This window comes from Falco punctatus, assembly GCF_963210335.1.
Source record: "Falco punctatus genome assembly, chromosome: 9".
NCBI lineage: Eukaryota > Metazoa > Chordata > Aves > Falconiformes > Falconidae > Falco > Falco punctatus.
In genome coordinates, this window is record NC_137589.1 from 20,425,524 (window position 1) to 20,446,641 (window position 21,118).

Below are 21,118 nucleotides of genomic sequence, written 5' to 3' on the forward strand. Positions count from 1 at the left end.
TTGGATACCCAAGAAGAAGGTACAGTAGGAAATCAATGTTGCTCTGCTTTTAACCAACTTTTTAAATTAAGATTGCCCCTTTCCAGCACTACTGCTATTCCACATGCATAGTCTGAAGCAAATGAAGTGCCAGTTAATGGAAAAATTAGGTGCATGCGTGGTAAGTTTACTGTGACATTCTGATATTGCAAAGATACCACCTCAACTGCAGTGTTTGATGTTCAAACACTTGTGCTATTTCCTCCATAAATGAATATGGTTGTAACATTATTAAGCTAGTTTAAATTCTATATAAAACAGTGGGCAGAGCATGCTCAAAAAATCAGGCTAAAGCTAGCATAAAAATTAATTGCAACACAGTTCTAAGTAGTATGCGATGCATGGCTTTATTTTCCCTTTTGTCTACAAAACACATGCACACATAATACTTCGATCCTCTAATGTTAAAACAAGCACATTAAGGATATGCATGATTTTTAAAAAATAGCCAAGACAAGTAGTAGAAAACCTGTTTTATTTATATGGAAAAGGCTACATTAAGATTTGTAAAAGGTCTGTGATAGTGTTATGTTGCCCACATGTCAAAATCAGTTGTGAAAAGCAACAGAACGGTTATGTATCTTTCTACATAGCAGTGCAATTAGTTCACATTGCAATAAAATTAAGTCAAGTATGCAACAACAGAATCCAAACCAAGTGTTTCTCCATAATCAGCGTACAAAGAAGTACAGTGCAAAGATAATTTCAGGTTTTAAGAAGTCTGCAGTCAGTCTTTAGAATATCCTAACGGGTGGGATACTCCTATTACTATGAGTTGTATCTTGTCAATACTGTGCACAAACAAGTACGTCTAAAATGAAGTGACTTACATGGTAAATAAAATATTTAGTCTATACAGTAAATAAAAAATACAAATTACATAAGTGAACTAACAAAATTAAACTTGAACACACTTATGAAACTGACAAGGTACTTTAAAGACACACATACAGTATTCATCACATAAAAAACGCTACTTTTTCCAGCAAAAATAATTTGGTTGCTTTAAAACTGCATTATGGGTCTTGTAGTCTGAAGATGCAGATGTCCAACTCTTAAAAACCATAATAAATGTCTTCTGCAAAGCATACAAAGAGGATAAATATTCTTATCACAGTCATAAGGTTATTTTTGGAAGTTTGTTCTCCCTTGCTCCAGAAACACACTTACATGGGTGAGAAAAGGGGCATCATGACACATTGAAAGAGTAAACTGTGCTCCGTTCTCTTCGGATTTTGAACAAAAACCCTAGAATTTACAGTACTCTGTGGTATATGAAAAAGTCTTCACAAGTTTACATTGCATATTTCTGAGTCCATTCTCTTGCATGTCTGTTGTATCTGTACGTGCAGAAAGAAGGCAGTACGGTGAAGAGCTGTTAGTGATACATTGACAATAGCCACATATTTACTTAATACAGATGTTATTGTGCTTTTCACCTCTTAACATTGATTCAAATAATGTTAAAATAGTCTAAAACCCACGAAACATACACCCACTGTATGTTCAGTTTCTAAGGTTACCTATTAAAGCTATTTAGACAAACTCAAAACCAATCTCACAAGTTTGTATTAAAATGCATATAATTGTGCATACTTAATTTGCATTTCACAACCTGTTCCCTTATTTGTACCTTAACAGGAATTTGTTGTCAATTATTCCCTAATGTGTAGGCTCTTAACAGTCTGACAAAGTTCACACATTTTAGTTGCATAAAATTCAGTAAAATTAACCAGTTTTGGAAAGGGTGGGGATAGAACGCACAGTGGCGGGTTTTTTTATTCTCCATTCTACAATGCCTTCTGCATTTCAGAACTTGAAAAATTTTTGAAAAGCGTTTCTGATTAAGGTCTTGGGGGCTTCTCCTTCTGGTGTGAAGCCATCAGCACTCCCAGCGGTCAATTTCACTCTGGGTCTTACATTTGTTCTATCCCACCCTTCAGATGAGACTCACTTTCCCTCTGGGTCCTCCAGAGAAAATGCTGACAAGTTTTTGAATCTGTTTCTTAAGACCAGTATAGCAACTCATGTAGTAATCGGGGGTTTTTTTCTTAAGAATATGCTACCACGCAAGTCTTTGGATTTTACTTATACTAAAATACCCATAGATAAATGCTCAGGGGTAACCAGCCATATCTTTCATTTCCTAAATCCAAGATGAGATTAAAAAAAATTAATAGGTATAAGAAGATAAAGCTATAGTAAGACTATACATTCTCTAACTTTCTCTAGCAATGATTAAATGCTGAGTTTTGGAGACAGAGAAATATCCCTTGTTCACTTCCTTCACAAACAGGATACCCAATAGCTGAAATCACTGTTAAGTGGGTGGACAAAAGCCACTTTGTGAGGAGAAGCTGAGATAACAACATCCTCAACTTGACCACTATCTGCTTTGCAGTACAAGCTAAAGAGTTCAAGTACTTCAGAAGTGGATTATGTGATTTGATTGTATCAGACATCAAGCTGTCAGAAAAAGGCCCACTTTAATAATTCTTACTCTAGGGAGAGAAATACTAGACCACAGACTTCCATGTAACTTCTACATCACTCCTCTATCCAGTCCTCAAGGTACAAGCAATACTCAAATCTTCACGGACCTGCGATACGTGGTGAACCACAGGCCATTAGTACACGTTGCAAGAAGTCTTCAATGGCTCAGTATTAAAAAAATCAGTACCAAACAATTTCTCAGTCAGTTAACCATAAAGTCAAAAATTATTCTGGATATCACAAACATTCCACAGAATCTGAACCACCAAGTCTAACTGTTAAAACAGTGAACAGCAAGGTTACCAAAAAGCAGCTTAAGTTCCAAGGGTAAAAAGCCTGCCCCAAACTAAATCTGTAACTTTTTCCACAACTTGAAGCCAAATAAGCAGTGGTGGTTAGATTGTCTATGAATATACCGCATGGCTATGGCTCTTTAATTTATGGTCAAGGCTGCCAGAAAATGTGAATTCATTTGGGGAAGGTTATTCCATTCTTGGCAAATTGGGACTGGATGTATTTGAAAAAGCCTTAGAGGCTCCTATTCCTTGTTACTATCCTTAAACTGATCTTGGTTTTCAGTCTTTCTTAATCTCACAGAAAATCCACAGGTGCTGAAACCCTGTTAGAGAAGACAGCTCAGGCCACACTGATCGTCTGTAGACTGCATCCTGGGCTGTGCCCAAAACACCACCGATAGCAGCAGAGTCCAATGAAATCTCACAGCAGTAAGCAAAATGGTGTTTCCTTCCTGGATCACTGATTCCGCAACCTTTCCCATGCATGAAGTTTTTAGTTTGCAAGCCCAGGAAAAGCAGGCAGTCAATATATCAGCAGAAAGCTGGTAAGATGGGAAAATCTCTCATACAGGTAGTATTCTCCCCGTGGAACCTTTGGGAAATCACACAGTCTAATCTGTGGAATAAAGGGCCTGAGCTTCCTGCCACCCACAAAACTCTCTAAGAAATCAATTCATTACTTCGCTTAGACATCCACAGATGCCAGTATTCAAAGTCTGAGTGCCGGAAGGAATCGCTCTGGAGAGGTGGTGATCTGGAAAGAAACACCACGACGCCAAAGCACCAGGCTTGCTAGTGACCCCTAAATCCTGTTATCTGATGCTGTGAGAGTTCAGCCATGTATGTAGTTTTAAGACAGCGTTTCAAAACCTTCCTTAAGAGTGATGCACAAAAAGAAGTCAGCAAGCCTTAAAACTGAACTTTGGGAAATCCAGGGCAGTTCCGCACTATAAGTAGAGACCCCCAGACAGATGTTCCAGTCAGTATAGTACTTTTAGAGTTAAAAGTTCTCAAATCAAAATCAGATTTGGTCCAGAAGCATGTAATACTTCAGTTACATGCTAACCATGTAAACCTTCCCAAGATCAAACCACCTGCAAGTTCTACAGCTGTTCCAGAAAGTAAAAAAACCCCTTCTTTTTCTCTGCAAGATGCTGCAAATTGCAATGTAACAATGGCTTTTAACACTAAAAAGAGCTGAGTATTGTCTATCCTATATTTATAAAATTTTGTCAAAAAATTGCTTGTTGTTCATTCCTAACATCTTACTAGAGGCACAGGTTGTACAACCAGAGGATCACAATAGTAACAAATAACTCACATTTGTGAGATGAATTTTCATGCAATGAATATAAAAATGAGACACAAAAGCGTAAAGGTTTCATGCAACTAAGTACAATAAATTAAGTACCCAATAGCTGTGTATGCCTACAGTTTTCTGCTTGCCATTCCACTGACCGACATTTTCGAGAGTTAAAAATTCTAATACTGTAGAGATCTATGAAAACAGTACCTTTAACATTTAAGATAGAAGGTGCATAGCAGATAGCCATCTGCAAGTACCACACATACAATTATGTATATGTTATACTCACTTTTCCTTGTCTGACTTGTAGATCTGTGCAATATCTGGTACTAAAGGATCATCTGGATTAGGATCACAAAGTAAGGAGCATATGGACAATAAAACTAAATAAAAGAGACACTAGATTAAACAAGTTATTTTGCTTTATTTCTATAATCCTTTAATATATTCCAGTACACCGAAGAAGGGTGGTGAAAGGGAGATCGGAAAAAGAATGCATATTTGAATCAAGCTTTCACATGGCAGTTCTGTTTAGAAATATTTATACAGCATCATTTTTCTAGGTCCTAAGTAAACAGCACCTGATAATAGCCTAGAGAACTTGCGACCCATGGAACTGTACCTTTCGTAATGATCTTTCCCCCACATTTTAACCTATGAACATTAAACAAACTACCGACTGCAAAGCTATGTAAAAATATCTGATCAAACTAAGCCCTTTCCATCTACAGCTATTTAACATAATTAACATTACACTGCCATGTGCTACTCTATTTGCGCATATCCTTCTCCACTTCTGTGCTGCTGACAGTTATTCTCCCCTTCATATGAACATTTCATTTAAGTGTGACTTCCATTTTGGAAAAACACTTCATCAGCATTACATGCATGTATTTATTTATAATTCCATATTCATTTCCTGGTATTGCACCAAGGATGTTTGATTTTTCTAACATTTCAGTCCATACTTTTCAGGAAATGTCTATTTTTATACTCAGAACTAATATGAATACAAGAGTACACAGTTAAATAATTCTAAGTGTGCTGTGAAACGGAATTTGATGCTGCCGTAAGAACCTGATATAGGATTTTTTTTCCTTCCTTTGTCTTGTTACCAAAAAGCCCAGACTAACACCTATTTTCAGCTGTATAAGTTCAACCACATCATACTAACATGTTTCATTTTATTAAGTACCAAACACACCAGTAATATTAAAAAAAAAAAAATCAGGTTAGAATACTTGGCCACACCAACAACAGGTACTACCATTATATTGTAATCCTTTGATTGAGTAAAGCAAGAACTATAAAGGAGAAACCTGCATGAGCCAGTGAGCTAATTTCCAGTTTATACAATGTATAACACGCAAGCACCTTAAAGCATGTCAAATCAGAACCTAAGACCAGCAGACTGCTCCACTTTGTAACTGAAGGAACACTCAACAAGTAAAGACACAGAAAAGTACTGAAGATCTAAAAACTTCAAGAGTTCTCAGTTGTAAATGCCAACTGGTAAACATGATGTAAATGCCAACTTCTGTTTGCTAAATACCTTCTAAATAACTAGAAACAAGGCAATTTTTGCTCAGCAATAAACCAGCCAGTTTCTGTGGAAAGCTGACACCAACTACACACAAAAGTAATTCATGCCTTCTGCAACTATTTCAGAAAACAGTATTAAAATTAAGTTTTATTTAGCTTATGAGATTACTGTACAGGGTCATTGTACACGAGCACAAGTTGCTTTTCCACAGGGGAGGTATAACAATTGCACTTACATATTGCAATTTCCATTGCACAAAAACTAACATGTTTTTCCTTGCTTGTACAGCAAATGCAATGACACTGTTCTAAAAAAAGACACATAGACACATGGTTTAGAGGGCTCTCAAGCACATAAGCAAGATGTGACACTGTTTAACCTTGAGTCACATGAGAACTTTCTGTAATATGACTAAGTGTGCCTGAGCATTTTGAAGATGGGTGAGAAAAAACAACGATAGCACCCACATTTCCAGCAGCTTTTGAAGTGGCACAAAATGCCTACAACAAAAGAACTGCTAACTGTAACCTCAATGTTCCAAAAAATCTAGTGTTACCTTGAGAAAGTTTAACTACAGGACTAGAATATTTTAATAAATCTTTAACTGATGACTTGGAAAGCAGCTACATTTTACAATATTAATCTTTAAGAGGAATGTAAACCAGAACAATTTATCTCATTTTAAAATAAAGTATAATGAAGACCTTAGCCCACACAAAGATGCTCAGGCAAGCCAAAGAGCCACCAATAAGCAGAGAAGCCCATCACATCAGTATCAGGGTTTTCCATTTACATCCACATTAATTTGATTTTGAAGGTCTGCTGACCATTTTCTCCTCAGTTCTGCATGCACAGTCAGCTATAATACAGAAGTTGCATTTCAGACTAATTGGATGTTTGTTATCTTACCCAACTTGTTTTAAAACCTTTCTTTGCCATTCACATAGTATTTTATGTAATGTGACACTCCAAATAAATTGTGCAAAATCTTGGATCATAACAAGAATACCGATAGAATTTGCCACTTCTGTAACATGCAGGAGAAATGAGGTTGCACTGCCACCCTTACTACAGTAATACACAAAAATGTGCCATGGCAGTGTAAGCAATTTCATAAATACATTAGCAAATCTGTGAGTTTACCTTTTGATACAGTCAGAGCTGGTGACCATTGAGATCTCAGGATATCAAGACAAATACTGCCATTACTGTTTATGTTTGGGTGGTAGATTTTTGTGGTAAAAGCAATCTGGAATAAAAAAAATAAATAAAACCAAGTAACAACAAGTTATGTTTATTACATTTAGAATCCTTAACATTGTCCCTTCAGTTCCAGACATACAAGATCTGCCAACAAATTTATTGTAGTCTTATCTGTTCATCCACTATGAACATGGATCCTATTGCTGGCCTTTCTGGTTTTATCTTCAAAAATTAAGCCTCAAAGAACAAAGAGACAGAAACAAAGCTTTGACCAAAAAAAACCTGTAAATTTTGAGAAAAGACTTACCTTTGGCGGTTTGAAAGGATAGTCTGTTGGAAAGTGTACTGTGAGAAAAAACACTCCTCCTTGATATGCACTATCAGGCTGGGGAAAAAAACAAAACAAACAAAACATATTAATATATTTCAGTTATTTTGGAGCTTCCCTTCTGAACACAGATAACCTCCCAAAGCTGTACATATCTTATAAAATCCACTTTTTCCCCAGTACACAGCCCATGCTATGCGCCACGGCCCACTATGGGCTGTGTACTGGGAAGGCACAGTGGGAACTGAACCCCCCCACTGGCCTGCAGGGCTACAGTAGAGCCAACCGTGGCTACTACTGCAGTAGCGCAACAAGGCTACTGAGTGCTGCCCTTCCTGGGGAGAAAAAGGGAGGGAGCTATGTGTGACTGGTGGAGCTGCAAAACTGCTGGTCCATCAGCTCCACCATGCCAAGGGGAATACAAAAGCCAGAGCAGGTCTTCCAAATCCTGTCTCCGTGCAACACCACCGCTGCTCTGATCCTCCTCCATCCTTAAGCTACAAATATACTTACCTTAAGAAGTGGTTTCTCTTTGCAGATGCAAAGAGTAGGATTTTCCAACATAATTCAGTTGATCATGATGACATCAGGGAGTTTTAAAACACACAACATCTTTGTGACCTGTACAAATCTGTGAACATGCATTTTGTTAGAGAACATGTGCACAGGTTTACGTCCAGGTTGCACACAGTAATAGATAGAAATAACTATGTGGCAGTCATCTGTTGAGGAAATCTTTCATTTTTATTAATTAGAAAAGTGAGGGGGAAAGTCTCAATGATAAATGATAGAGAGCAGTGCTGCCGTTTCTAATTAAAGGAAGGAGAAGAAAACCTTTCTCATTACTTGGCAAGTTTAAAACAGCAACATAGGACCTCAATCTTGCAAAGCTGCAGAAGACCAAGTTTTCGGGTTTTCTTAGGGAAGCAAAGGCAGACTTCTTAAAATAAAATGTTTACCTTGGAAATGAGCAAAAAAACCCACAACAGTCTGAGATGCATACAGGAGGTAAAGTCACAAATGGTCCACCAAGACATGTCATCTTACAGACTCAAAACGCAGACCGTGTTGCAATGCAAGGCAGGTTATATATAGTATTGCTAAGAAGTCAGCATTAGGTAACATCAGAATAGGTTGCCGCTGTACTTCCAATAAGGTTTGAAAGGACTGCCTGCATGCATACTAAATGGATTTGTCAAAGTTAAAATAAGCTGAAGATGAGACAAGTTCAGAGTCAGAGAAAAGGCAAAGTGAAGTCACACCGTGTTTTATGAGTAAAGTACATAAAACAAATTGATGATGCCCACAGACAGGAGAAAAAGTTACCCTACTTTCACACCTAGGAAGTGAATTTTGAAGGGAAGTTTTAGTCCTATGCTTCCCTCAGCCATCAGGCAACATACAGGACGTGCATCCCTATTTCTTTATGTCATCAAGATAAAGGATTAATCTTGGCGGTGTTCTTTTCTTGTATCTCAGCAGCTACTGCTGACAAAGATCGGCAAGAGACACTCATTCTTATCCTTAACTAGAGAAATCTGAGGAACCTGAAGCAAAGAAAAGAATATTTTCCACTACAGAACATGAAAGGTGAATTGCAAGCTGGAAGAAAAAAAATGGAATTTAAGTCAGGATTTACACGATAGTATTTCCCTTAGATCAACAGAGTCATTCAGGATGGAGACCTTATCAGTGGCAATCAGCACATAAGGTTTTGTTAACTCTTCTTTGCTGTTTTGCCATTCACCTTTAAGCAGTGTAGGACAGCAAGGGTCAGAATGACTTTGCATATGAAAGAACATAGTTGTTAAAAGAAAAATGGCAAAAGCATTAGTATTCTACAGAAAAACTTGCCACAATCACTTCAGTTGCTGCTGGGCCATTGACAAGTTGGACAACAGACACCAGCATACTACTGGCATTAGCAACTGATCTTTCACTGCTTCAGAGCAGCTGTGCTGAAAATCCAGAAATAGTCTCAAAGCAGACACAATTCCATTTTTCTCTGCCATATGATGCTGCACTTTAATCCATCAAGTATTATTTCAAAATTTCAACTCACACAGTGATTCAGATCACAATCTGAACCAGAGACACTTCTTTCCAAATTACTAAGTCCAAAAGGAAAACACTAGGAATACAAACTCCCTAACATAATATGAATAAACACCCCTTTCCTTAAGTCATGTTGTTCTCTATTCTTTTTGTTAAAACTCTTTTCAGTTTTCCTTTAAACCTTCCCGTTCTTAAGCTTTGTTGTCCTTTCTTATGTCACTTCCTTGACAAATGTCATCAATGGGGTCTTCAGAGCGTCACCCAACCCAACAAGGAAAGCAGGCCTTTCTCAAACAGAAACTGAAAGTACCCACAATTGCTGGTCTACATTTTGCAAAAGTCGTCTGTTTTTGCCAAAGCCTTATCACAGCCAACAAATAATCACCCTGTGCAATTCCACTCTTGTTTACAGTTACCAACTTTAACACTGGATCATACCCACTCTTTCTCTTCTCAGGCAGGTGAATCTTCCAGAATTGAAATCATCATATTTGAAAAGCAAGCTTTTCACTTTGCAGCCCACCTCACCAATTCATACATTGCAATTTACTGATTACGCACCCCTAACTTCATGAAGTTTGAAGAGTTACATAAAGAAACTCGTACCAGACTCCTAAGAACAATAATACTACCCAAAATCTTTCATCTATACACAGCACAGCTGAATTTGACTGCCATGTTTACAGAAACCCAAATGAACCCTTCTGCAGCAAAAAGGGAAACAAGGTCTACATTCTAAGGGGCATGAATTACATATACTTACAGGTCCCATAATTGTTGCTTGCCAATGAAACACTGAAAGTCAGAATGATACAACAATTAGAGATTATCCAAATGTTTTTGAAACTGAAGAAAGGTCAGCAGTGACAAAGCACTATGAAGAGCTTACAGTCATCTCCAACAGGTCCGGCAGAACAGTGGGCCGGTGGGTCTCGCTGCAGATCACTCAGTTCCTGTAAGAAACACACAAATATTGTCAAGGCATCTACACGGAAGTGCACAGCGCTCAGCAGCATCACTTCAAAAGTGAGAACACAAACAGATTTTATTAAATAGACCTGTGTTTTTTTAAAAGAAATCAACACTTGAGATGCCCATTGATACCTAAAGGGTTTTTTTGTCAAATAGGTCTGCAGCAACAGACAGCATTCTGCTATAAATTAATATCCAAAAGTATTTACGAGTTATAGTCAAGTTCATAATAAACTGGATATACTAAAGCAGATAAAAAAAAAATAAAAGTAGTAAATTAAGGGTTTCTGGATTTGTCTGTAAACTCACTGCTTAATTTAGAAATTTGTGCCAATTTGATCATTTCTTCTGCTATTGATTTTACAAAAGCTTCTTGCCAGTCAACTGATTTATTCCTCTTACAGAAATCTACATAGTCTGAAGTAATTTAAGATTATTATTTAATTACACAAAACCAGCTCAGCTTTTCGTGTGATTGATCATCAAATGTAAAACAAGCCAGGTATTAACACTGGTTCATTTTCCTTGTTTAATTCAATATACTGCGATAAGTTTAACGATTATGTGTAAATGCTTCCACTGAAATAAGCTAAAAGATGTATGCTAAACGACCTCTCAAGTCACTCAAGTAATTACTGAAAACATACATTTAAGCCAACAATAGCCAGAAGCAGGTCTGCAAATACCTCCTTCAGTTTAGCTTAAGGACTAACAGTGGAAACATTTCTACTCAAAAATCATTAGTCAAGTCAACTACTTACAAAATCAAGGTTTAAATTGGAACTAAGTTTAATTCAAATGTAGAATTCGTGTACATAGCATGATCAGATCTTGCATACAAACTGAAGTGTTAGAACTCTGCTTTATTTTATCCATGAATTTATTAATTTATGACATCCAGTAACTCACACACTGCTCTGACGGACCCAATTTACCATGGACTTGGCACCTAAATTCAGGCACACTTCTTAAAGGTCCACTCTTGGCCCTGAATTCAAAGAAAAGGAGTGCAATGTACCTTCAGCCAGTTAACAGACTAGTAACGTTACTACTGGCTCTGAAGTCACTCCTCACAATCCTTGCAATTTAAAACAAGAGGCAGTTCTTTCATATACTAAAATAGCTCAGGTTGCCAACTAGTGTTACTTATCTGCCCTAAACTTTATTCTGCTGGTGAAATAGTATGCTGGTCCAGAAACACCACTCAGGGCTAGACTCTGACGAATAAAACCAATAGCAAAACCCTTCAGAAGTTCAGTTCCCTTTTTAATCAGAGGATTCAAATTTCACTAAGGGATTGAAACAGAGAACCAGTATTCTATGCAAAGCCAAGTCATTGCCAGCGCACCAAGGGAGTCAACAAGTCTCAAGTTTCCAGGAGTTGCAACAAGCATTAGCAGCAGCAGCGCTGTTACAGCCGCTGTCTACTCTGTTCAAGTGCAACAAGAAAAGCTTCTACAGGTACATCAGGGATAAAAGGAAGACTAGGGAAAACACGGCCCCTCTCCAGAAGAGAACAGCAGACCTAGTGACTCAGGACGTGGAGAAGGCTCAGGTCTGCAATGACTTTTTTGCCTCAGTCTTCACCAACAAGTGCTCCAGCGATACTGCCCAAGTCACAGAAGGCAAAGGCAGGGACTAGGAGAATGAAGAACCTCCCACTGTAGGAGAAAATCAGGTTCAAGAACATCTAAGGAACCTAAACATGCACAAGTCCATGAGACCTGATGGGCTGCATCCACAGGTCCTGAGGGAACTGGCAGATAAAGTGGCTAAGCCACTATCCACCATATTTGAGAAGTCGTGGCAGTCTGGTGAAGTTCCAACTGACTGGAAAAGGGGAAACATAACCCCCAGTTTTTAAAAAGGGAAAATATGGAAGACTCAGGAAACTACAGGCCAGTCAGTCTCGCCTCTGCACCCAACAAGACCATGGAGCAGATCCTCCTGGAAACCATGCTAAGGCACAAGGAATATAAGGAGGTGATTGGTGACAGCCAACATGGCTTCACTAAGGGCAAATCATGCCTGACATTTGGTGGCCTTCTATGATGGGGCTCCAGCATTGGTGAATAAGGGATGAGCAAAGACATCATCTGTCTGGAATTGTGCAAAGCATCTGACACTGTCCCGCATGACATCACTGTCTCTGAACTGGAGAGACATGGTTTTGATGGGCAGACCACTCTGTGGATAGGAATTGGCTGGATGGTCATGCTCAAAACAGTTGAGGTCAACAGCTCAATGTCCACGTGGAGACCAGTTACAAGTGGCATTCCTAAAGAGCTGGCATTGTGACCAGCACTGTTTAACATCTTTGTCAGCAACATGGACAGTGGGATCAAGCGCACCCTCAGTAAGTTTGCTGATGACACTGAGCTGTGTGGTGCGGTTCATGTATTCGAGGGAAGGGATGCCATCCAGAGGTACCTTGACTGGCTTGAGAGGTGGGCCCGTGTGAACCTCATGAGGTTCAGTAAGGCCAAGTGCAAGGTCCTGCATGTGGGTCGGAGCAACCCCCAGCATCAATACAGGCTGGATTGAGAGCAGCCCTGAGGAGAAGGACTTGGGGGTGCTGGCTGACAAGCTCAACATGACCTGGCAATGTGCCCCTGCGGCCCAGAAAGCCAAACGTACCCTGGGCTGCATCAGAACGGTCAGGAGGCAATTCCCCCCCTCTATCTGCTCTCATGAGAGACCCCATCTGCAGTACTGCATTCAGCTGTGGGCCCTAACGTAAAGAAGGACATGGACCTGTCGGAATGAGTCCAGAGGAGGGCCACTAAAAGGATCAGGGGGCTGGAGCACCTCTGCTATGAAGACAGGCTGAGGGAGTTGGGGTTGTTCAGCCCGGAGAGGCGAAGACTCTGAGGAAATATTATAGCAGCCTTCCAGTGGGCCTACAAGAAAGCTGGAGAGGGACTTTTTACAGGGGCATGTAGTGATAAGAGAAGAGGGAATGACTTTAAACTGAAAGAGGGGAGATTAGATTAGATATTAGGAAGAAATCCTTTACTGCGAGGGTGATGAGGCACTGGCACATGTTGCCCAGAGAAGCTGTGGATGCCCCATCCCTGGAAGCGTTCAAGGCCAGGCTGGATGGGGCTTTGAGCAGCCTGGTCTAGTGGGAGGTGTCCCTGCCCATGACAGGGGGGTTGGAACTAGGTCATCTTTAAGGTCCCTTCCAACCCAAACCATTCTTTGATTCTGTAATTTGCAACTCAAAAACTAACCAAACAAGGGAAGATTAGGTCTTGTACTCACACTAAAGAGAAAGCCACCTACATGAGACTGTTAGCTAAAACAGAAAACTCAAAGCCTAAGAATCACGCATTTTATAATGGTCATTGCTGACTACAAAATTAAAGGCAGTGATGGGAAAAATATATAGCTTAAACTCTTCAGAAAGTCTCTGAAATATATGCAAACATTCCCTTATACATATGCAAAGTGCTAGGCAAGAACTTAACTTTGAAGTCACAAGTGTGTAACAGTGCATTCGTTTGCTAAATGCCTTCCTCAAGGTCTTTACATATGCCAAAACCACACAAACTGGTTTTCTTTCATATGTACAAATGTACTTCAGAATTGGCAGGAACTAGGAAAGACTCCTCAAGTATATACTTTCAATTTGTTCAGGCTAAAGGCACTGAAATGTATCCATGATAAAAAAAAACATGTCTTTAATCATACCTTGATGAGACCCAGAACTATCAGCTCCTTTTATTAGTATTTGCCCAATAATAATGAAGAAAGGTCTCTCTTCAACCAACTCACTATATGAGAGTGATGTTCATGGGTACATTCAGAGAGCTTCTGCAGCTAGGAAACAAAGCCAGACCAAATTTCAAAATCAATAGAGCAAATTCAAGCCATATTTTCTAATCATAAGAAATGTACCAAAGGTAATGTGGTTTAAAAATACAAATGGTAACATGATCAAACTTTGTAAATTGACACTGACAGTGTTAAAAGCTTGAGCATTTATATACAGAAGCTCAGATCAAGCTGTGATAAAACCGAAGTCCTATTCAGCTTTATATTGTTAACTATGCTGTTTAAGCTTCACAGTCGAAGCAAAATGATCTGGAGAGCTGTAAGATTTAAGCTTTAAGCCTTCCCACACCTTCTGAAACGGTGCCAGGGAATAGTCACCATGTCCCCAAGTCAGACTGACTTGCCAGTGTCCAGTACTGAACACTGCAGAACAGTTGTGAGGACTGTAGAGTAAGTAAATGTAGAAAAACTGCTTCATGACTTTATATAGTCACAAAAGAACAAGAAGTTGAATACAAGAATTCTCTACACAAAGCAGAAAAGATGCTCTTCTTAAGAAGCCTAAAAACTTGCTTTGTCAAGGGACAAGGCTGAAGAGTTACACAGCACAATGGGCTGAAGCCTCATCAGGAAGTGCAGGAGAACAGCATGTAAGGCATTACACAGTCAACGCTAAAACTTTCCCTGTAATTTTAAGTTAATCGGTTCCAGCAGATTTGTCCATGTTTTATGGATTATCACCATGCAGCTGCACGATGCAGGTCTGGTTACTTCAAGACTTTGTCTTTACCAATAATTTTAGTCACTGGTAAGGAAAATGCTGGTACAAGACTTTGATGTGTGTATGCTAACAAACAGGATCCGTAACTCAAAGCAGTGCCGTTTCAGTTTCAAAAGAGGAAGTCAACACTCTTAATTACAGTGTACACCACCGAAACATCTTTTATGAGAATACACAAGTTTTGTATGCAAGAGATGCAAACCAAAGCGTCAGTTATTTCAAACACTGGTGAATGGCACATCATCTACCAAGAGCTCCAACACATGCCACACTATCCTAGTACAGCCAGGACAAACTTGTACAAACAGCTAAACTGAGGACAGTGGTAGAAATAAATCTAATCCTCTCAAATACAGAAAATATTACAGAGTAGAGTAGAATACTGTTAATTCTATGCTTCTAACTAGTTGCAATGCAAATTATTTCTCCCATTTTTAACTACAGAACAGCAGCAGAGCACAAAAGCAAGCCAGACACATGACCAGGTGCAGCTAACAAAGCAATATTAGCGTAACGCCACAAATGCTAAACAACAATTACTGGAGATGGACACAGCCAAGCCTCCAAATTACCACCTTTCACTGTGCCACACACATTGTACAACAGCTCTGTGGGCAGCATGAGGTAAAAATTTAAGGATCAAGTTTAACTGATCTGAACCACACACTATGGCTGGCTATAAATGCTGAAAATATTTTTGAATGTGCAGATTAGTACTCATTGTCAAAGTAGAATACCCGATGTATTTCATAAAAGTATAAAGTTGGTGACACTGGTGAAGGCCAGTTTAACACTAACATGTTTCATTAGCAGTGGGGCTTCTCTCCTAAAAAGCTGCTGTAACAAGACTGTGAAGGACACTTTGGTAACAGGGAGAAAAGTAGTCTCAGCACAGTACTCATGGACACTCAGTGACTATGAGCATAAGTAGTAACAACAACAAAAAAAACCCACAAAAAACTTAAACAACAACAAAAAAAGGCAGGCATAAAAATGTCTCCTTTTTTCCAGTTTAAAAAGAAAAGTCAGAAAAAAAGACCGCAGACTATCAGAAGACCAAAATAAACTGCAGGCAGCATCACTAAAAGTTATTTTAATTCTCTAAGCGACACAAAACCACAACCAGAGTTCCACACCGTTACTTAAAAAAGAGGTTTTTATACTTGCCAGCTATGTTCTTCATTTCTTGCACAAAATGCACTGTAGACCACAAACTCATTTCCTACCAACTCCATGCATACACTGCTGCTATTATATTAACCCTGTTTGGAACCATCTGTCAAAAAAACCCCAGTGATTATCCTTATGACTAGTTAAAGGATTCTCTGTTCTTCATAAATTTGGGAAGTGTAAAGCAAATATTAATCATAAATTTTCTTGATATAAAGGTAAGTCTTAGTTATTAAGTATATATATTTATACAATGTTTTAATGCAAAAAAAAATATTGCTGTGATATCACAGCTGATGCTTTGTAAGCAAGTTAAAACTTTTTACATTACAGATCCAAAAATTTCCTCAATATGTTTACTACCATCTGAAGATAGTACATGACTCCACAGTTTAAAGTCAAAACCTAAACTACAAGTATTGGTAAAACTTCATCTACTTGAGTTTATTTACAGTAACAAGTTATTTTCAACATAAATATTCAAGTCCCTATGAATATAGGAAACACATAGTGAAACAAACAGACATATAGTTCATTCACATACCTAAACGTTTGAATGCTTCTATTCTTTCTGAGTTGTAGGGGAAAAACAATCGAGCACTATGTACCAACAAGATAAAAAACAACAGCTATTTTTAAACCCTCTTCAAATGTCTCTCTTGTAACTGGTTTCAGAATCTCTTCTAAGTCCAATTTTTTTAATGTCTATAACAAAAGTAAATACTGGTTTTGTACGTATTTCAGAACAGCCCGAGCCATTAGCAGGCACAACATCAAGCCCCCATTAACACTGGGGGAGCACCCAGAAGTACAGGATTTATGATGAAAACAATCTCCCCAACTGCAATAGACTGCAATCTCACAATTAGATATATAAACAAAGAATTCAGAACGGGAATCTTAGAAACATCGTTCTGCATAGGATGATGGATGGGCAGAACTGACCTATGCACTAACTTGCATAACCTGACAGCCTGAATTATTTTCTACCTTGCACAAAAGCCATGGTGTCTCAATTTCCAGAGGTGGCAACTATAAAAGCTTCTTTGCACAATATCCCTTCCCAACCAAAACCTACACTATTAGCTTTCACAATTTGCAACACCTGGAATTTTCGATGCCCACAAGAACATGCATTATTCTTTCACTGGTGCGTCACAGACTACAGAGAAGCAATGCCCGCCCCAGGGAACATCTATTCTACATCACACACAGAGCGCAGCCTAAAGTTTTTGACAGCATAGAAACACAGTGCCTCTCTTTCATACAATGGCAAAGCAAAGCACTGACAAGGTAAACTAACACAGACTCCTCATCTTAAGATGAGTAAGAAACCCCCATCCTTCTGAGATTCTCTGAGGAACTCAGAGATTAATTAGTCACGGAAGCAGCACTGATGGCTATGCTTGCACAGCATGGCTTCACGTCCTGACCACTTTTCTTCCAGTCCAGCACTATGCTGAACATACTCTCATGTGCAGTGATCAGCTTGTTCATTGGTTATTCTGTTGCCCATTTTTTAAGAAAGCTCTGAAATGCAATACATCTTTCCGTTACTAGTGTATCGTGTTGAAGCCCATAGGCTGTTCTCCTTTGAGGAGACCCTCAAGACTGATCAACAAAAGATAGGATGCAACAACACAGATCTCAATGACAATACTATTTAGAAATTGGGAGTCCCAACTGGTATGAGACAAAATATGCTTACTAACATTTCTACATATTACAGCTTTCCTTCCTCTGTAGGAGCTATCATCCTGAACACACAAATTACCAAAATGATTGTGAACAAACACTCAAGCTTGCCACCAAAATCCCTTAGCTGTGTTTAAGTACAATTCTGAACCACCCTAAAACCACCCAAGCTTAACTTCAGACAGTATGTCTAGACTGACAAGCTCTCAAGTAATACCATTGTGTTTTCTGACAATGCTTTGTTCTCCAAAGAGTTCCTCTAGGCACTCTGTGAAACTATGAAGTCCTTACAGCATTTCCTCTACTCCAGATCTTATCCCTTCCTACCCTTGAGATACAACATAGCTATCAATCTTTACAGCCAGTCTGAAACATGAGGAAGTCAGATCGGATAAACACCCTGTCACACAAATACATTTAATCTAGCATTAAACGTCCAGGTTTATGATTTTCAGGAAAGCTCTGTCTACTACAGTGACTTCAAGATAGTCTGTCTTATCGATCTTCTCCCTTGCATTTTAAACTTTCCATTTGAAACAATCCTATTTTCTTGCCACTTTCCTCTTCTACTACTCTGGAGGCAGGCTGCTGGCCAAATTCCTCTAGTTTTATTTTTTCTTCCCCTAGAAAGGCAGCAGGTAAGTGATGTTGGTCATTAATCGAGAAAAGAAAATGAGCAACAATAATTTCTGCAGCAAACTAGAAGCAAGAGGTAACTAGTTCTGAATCTAATCTGACCTCTTCTCATAGGTCGTTCCCAAATATCTCTTCATGTTTTGGATAAAAGTTACTGCATAATCAGGAAATCTTACACTACCTTGAAGTCAACATCCAGGTAAGTGTTTCTACATTTTCAAAGAGGAAAACCAGAATCTAATAAGGCTAACAGGATGAAAGATATGCTTTTGTAAATAATCTACCCATCATTTCAGATCCATCAAACACAAAAGTTTTAAAATGCCACACTAAAGAAAATTGTAGGTTACCAATATGTATGGAAGTCTCTAAAGTTGAAATAAAAGTTACCTGGGAACGTGGTAAGAGAAAAATATGGAGAACAATCCTGTTCTAGCAGGACCTCATTTGGAAGGCCACGAAGTACCACTCCATCTCAAAAACACCAGAAAACTACCAGCCCTTCCAATTTTTCTTTGTTCATCTTAGCAGAAGGGAAGCGAACAAGGAGAGCAAAGAGAGTAATATATTCAGAACAATCCCTTTCTTATAAACACAAGGGTAAGAAGATGCTCAAGAAAAGGTGGGAAATCAAAAAGGCAACAAAAGGCAAAGCATTCCCATAATACACAGAGGCATGACAGAATTATTGCTAAAGGACACCACTGTAGTTCTTTATTAATATTTGATATAATGTTCAAATGCAACCTTCACAAAAAAATACATGATATGAAGCAACAAAAATCTCCCTTAATTGCACTACCTGTAAAGGGATAATAAGATTTGTAGCACGAGACATGACTTCCAACTTCCCATAGAAATTCCTCCAAAGACCTTTACATTTAGTGCAGGGTACCCTAAATCTGCTCGCTACAGGGTTAACTGGCCATTGTAGAATTGCATTTCTGTAACACCAACGTTTTCCAACAGCAAAAGGGAATCCAGAACAAGAAATTACAACGCAGAGAACCAGGATAGCACAAAGGCCAACTAAACATGGTGGATCAACAGCGACTATAACACATAGAATGTATCAACATCAACTCAACTTCTATGCTTACCATGCATGATACTTTTTTTTGTCTGTGCTGTACCAGCCAGGTCTTGCGAAACAAAAGGAATCTAGACATTTACTCCAGCATTAAAACCTGGTCATTTATAAATCTTATGAAAAAAACCCTATAACTGGGATAGAGTCAAAGGTCATATCAAGTACCGTGCTGACAGCACCTCTTAGCGCGGACAAAGCCTGCTGCCCAGAGCTGGCGGCGCCGAGCCCAGCAGGGACGCGGTGTTTTGGCAACAGGCACAGCACTTGCATCTCTGCTAAAGATAACCCACCAGCACAAGGTCGCCCTTCCCAGCACCCCACGGCCACAGGGCCCCCCTCGGGAAGCCCTTCCCCAGCACCCCACGGCCACAGGGCCCCCCTCGAGAAACACATCCGATGCTTCGTTAAAGACAGGTTAAAATACTGACTCGGGGTGGGGGGCCTTCAAGCAGGCGAAGAGGCCCCACACCGTGAGCAGACCGACAGGAGCCACCCCTTCTCCCCCTCAAGCCCACTCCGACCGGGACAGCCGCGCCCCGCACCGGTCCGCCCCCTCCGCCCCCTGAGGCGGCCCCGCCGGCCAGGCTCCGGCAGCGGGGGCACGGCCCGGGCGGCGGCGGGTTGAAGAACGGGGCCCAAGCAGACAACGCGGGGCAAAGGCTCCCGCGAAGCCCCCCGCCGAGCCGCGGCCCGGCTGGGCGCCACCCCCGCGGGCGGCAGCTGGGCAGCCTCTCCCCGCACCCCCCACGGCCCCGCTCACTTTCTGTATCCGCTTCAGCGCCATGGGAGCGCGGGGCGGCGGCGGCAGCGGCGGGGAGCGCGGCTGGGGGGCGGGGCGGGCGGGGAACGTCATCGGCGCGCGCCGCGGGGGCGGGAGTGAAGGGAGCGCGGGGCGGGGCGCGCACGCGCCGGGCCCCATGTGGCGCCTGCGCAGCCCAGGGCCGCTCGCGGGGCGCGCCGGGATGTGCAGTGCGGGTAGCGGGCGCGTGTGGCGCTTGCGGTGCTCTCCTCGTATCGGCGCTTGAAAATGTACTGGGGTTTGCGAATGGGCTTTGTTTGTCTTCGTTCTCTTCCCCCTGCGGATCCTGTGGGTGACTGGGAAACGGAAGCGCTATTAGGCTGTTTGGGTTCAAAAAGCAAAAGGTGCTTGAAGGTCACATCCCCCGCGGACACCCCGACGGGCGAAGGGGAGGTCAGCTGCGTGGGGCTTCTCACAGCACCCGCCCCTCGGCAAGAGCCACATGTCACGTTTGCAGTGCTGTACGAATGGAGCGGGAGAGGTGTGCTGGCTGAGAAGGCCGTGACTAACAAGTCCTTAATCAGGGATAGGACTCTGGTAGTATTTTTTTTTTTTTTTAAGTAAAAAGTAGCAATCCTCTTGCTTACGTCAGTATCCCAAGTTTGTGAGGTTTACGACAGCTGTCACCGAGGATATCGCTCTTTAGTTCACCTCCACAGCTTGACGGGACCAGTACGCTCTAATGGGCTTGCAGCGCCCCAGTGACGGGGGACACTGGGCTGCCAGTCGTAAGGCCGCGCCAGGCCGGCGTCTCCTCAGGATACATCGTGACGCCCTGCACCCACTTGACACGGGCACAGGGCCCCGCTGGCCTCAGGCACCGCCTTGCCCTCACTGAGCGTCCCGTGCCGGGCGCCAGGCCAGCGGGCGGCTCGGCTCCGCTCCGCTCCGCACCTCCCTCTGTCCCCTTCCCCGCCTGCAACCACCCCCCGCCA

At 40.9% G+C, this 21,118-nt stretch overlaps 1 protein-coding gene across 8 annotated transcripts; it reads right to left on the reverse strand.

The window, feature by feature from the left end:
• Positions 1–497: 497 nt before the first annotated feature.
• UBE2D1 (ubiquitin conjugating enzyme E2 D1) lies at positions 498–21,038 on the reverse strand (the record flags this gene model as incomplete). Of its 8 annotated transcripts, XM_080401797.1 has the most annotated exons (9): positions 20,145–20,213; positions 13,929–14,057; positions 10,153–10,216; positions 10,027–10,058; positions 7,722–7,839; positions 7,188–7,265; positions 6,821–6,926; positions 4,424–4,517; positions 498–1,379 (listed from the first exon to the last, which is right to left on the reverse strand). In XM_080401797.1, exons 5-9 carry the CDS (start codon positions 7,770–7,772, stop codon positions 1,334–1,336), a joined length of 375 nt encoding a protein of 124 aa, XP_080257923.1. In that variant the 5' UTR covers positions 7,773–7,839; positions 10,027–10,058; positions 10,153–10,216; positions 13,929–14,057; positions 20,145–20,213. The 8 variants fall into 8 exon arrangements, 7 of the variants coding, with proteins under 7 accessions (XP_080257923.1, XP_080257924.1, XP_080257922.1 ...); XM_080401798.1 differs by lacking the exon at positions 7,722–7,839 and having other exon boundaries at positions 20,145–20,211; XM_080401796.1 differs by lacking the exon at positions 13,929–14,057 and having other exon boundaries at positions 20,145–20,204.
• Between the last annotated feature and the right edge of the window lie 80 nt (positions 21,039–21,118).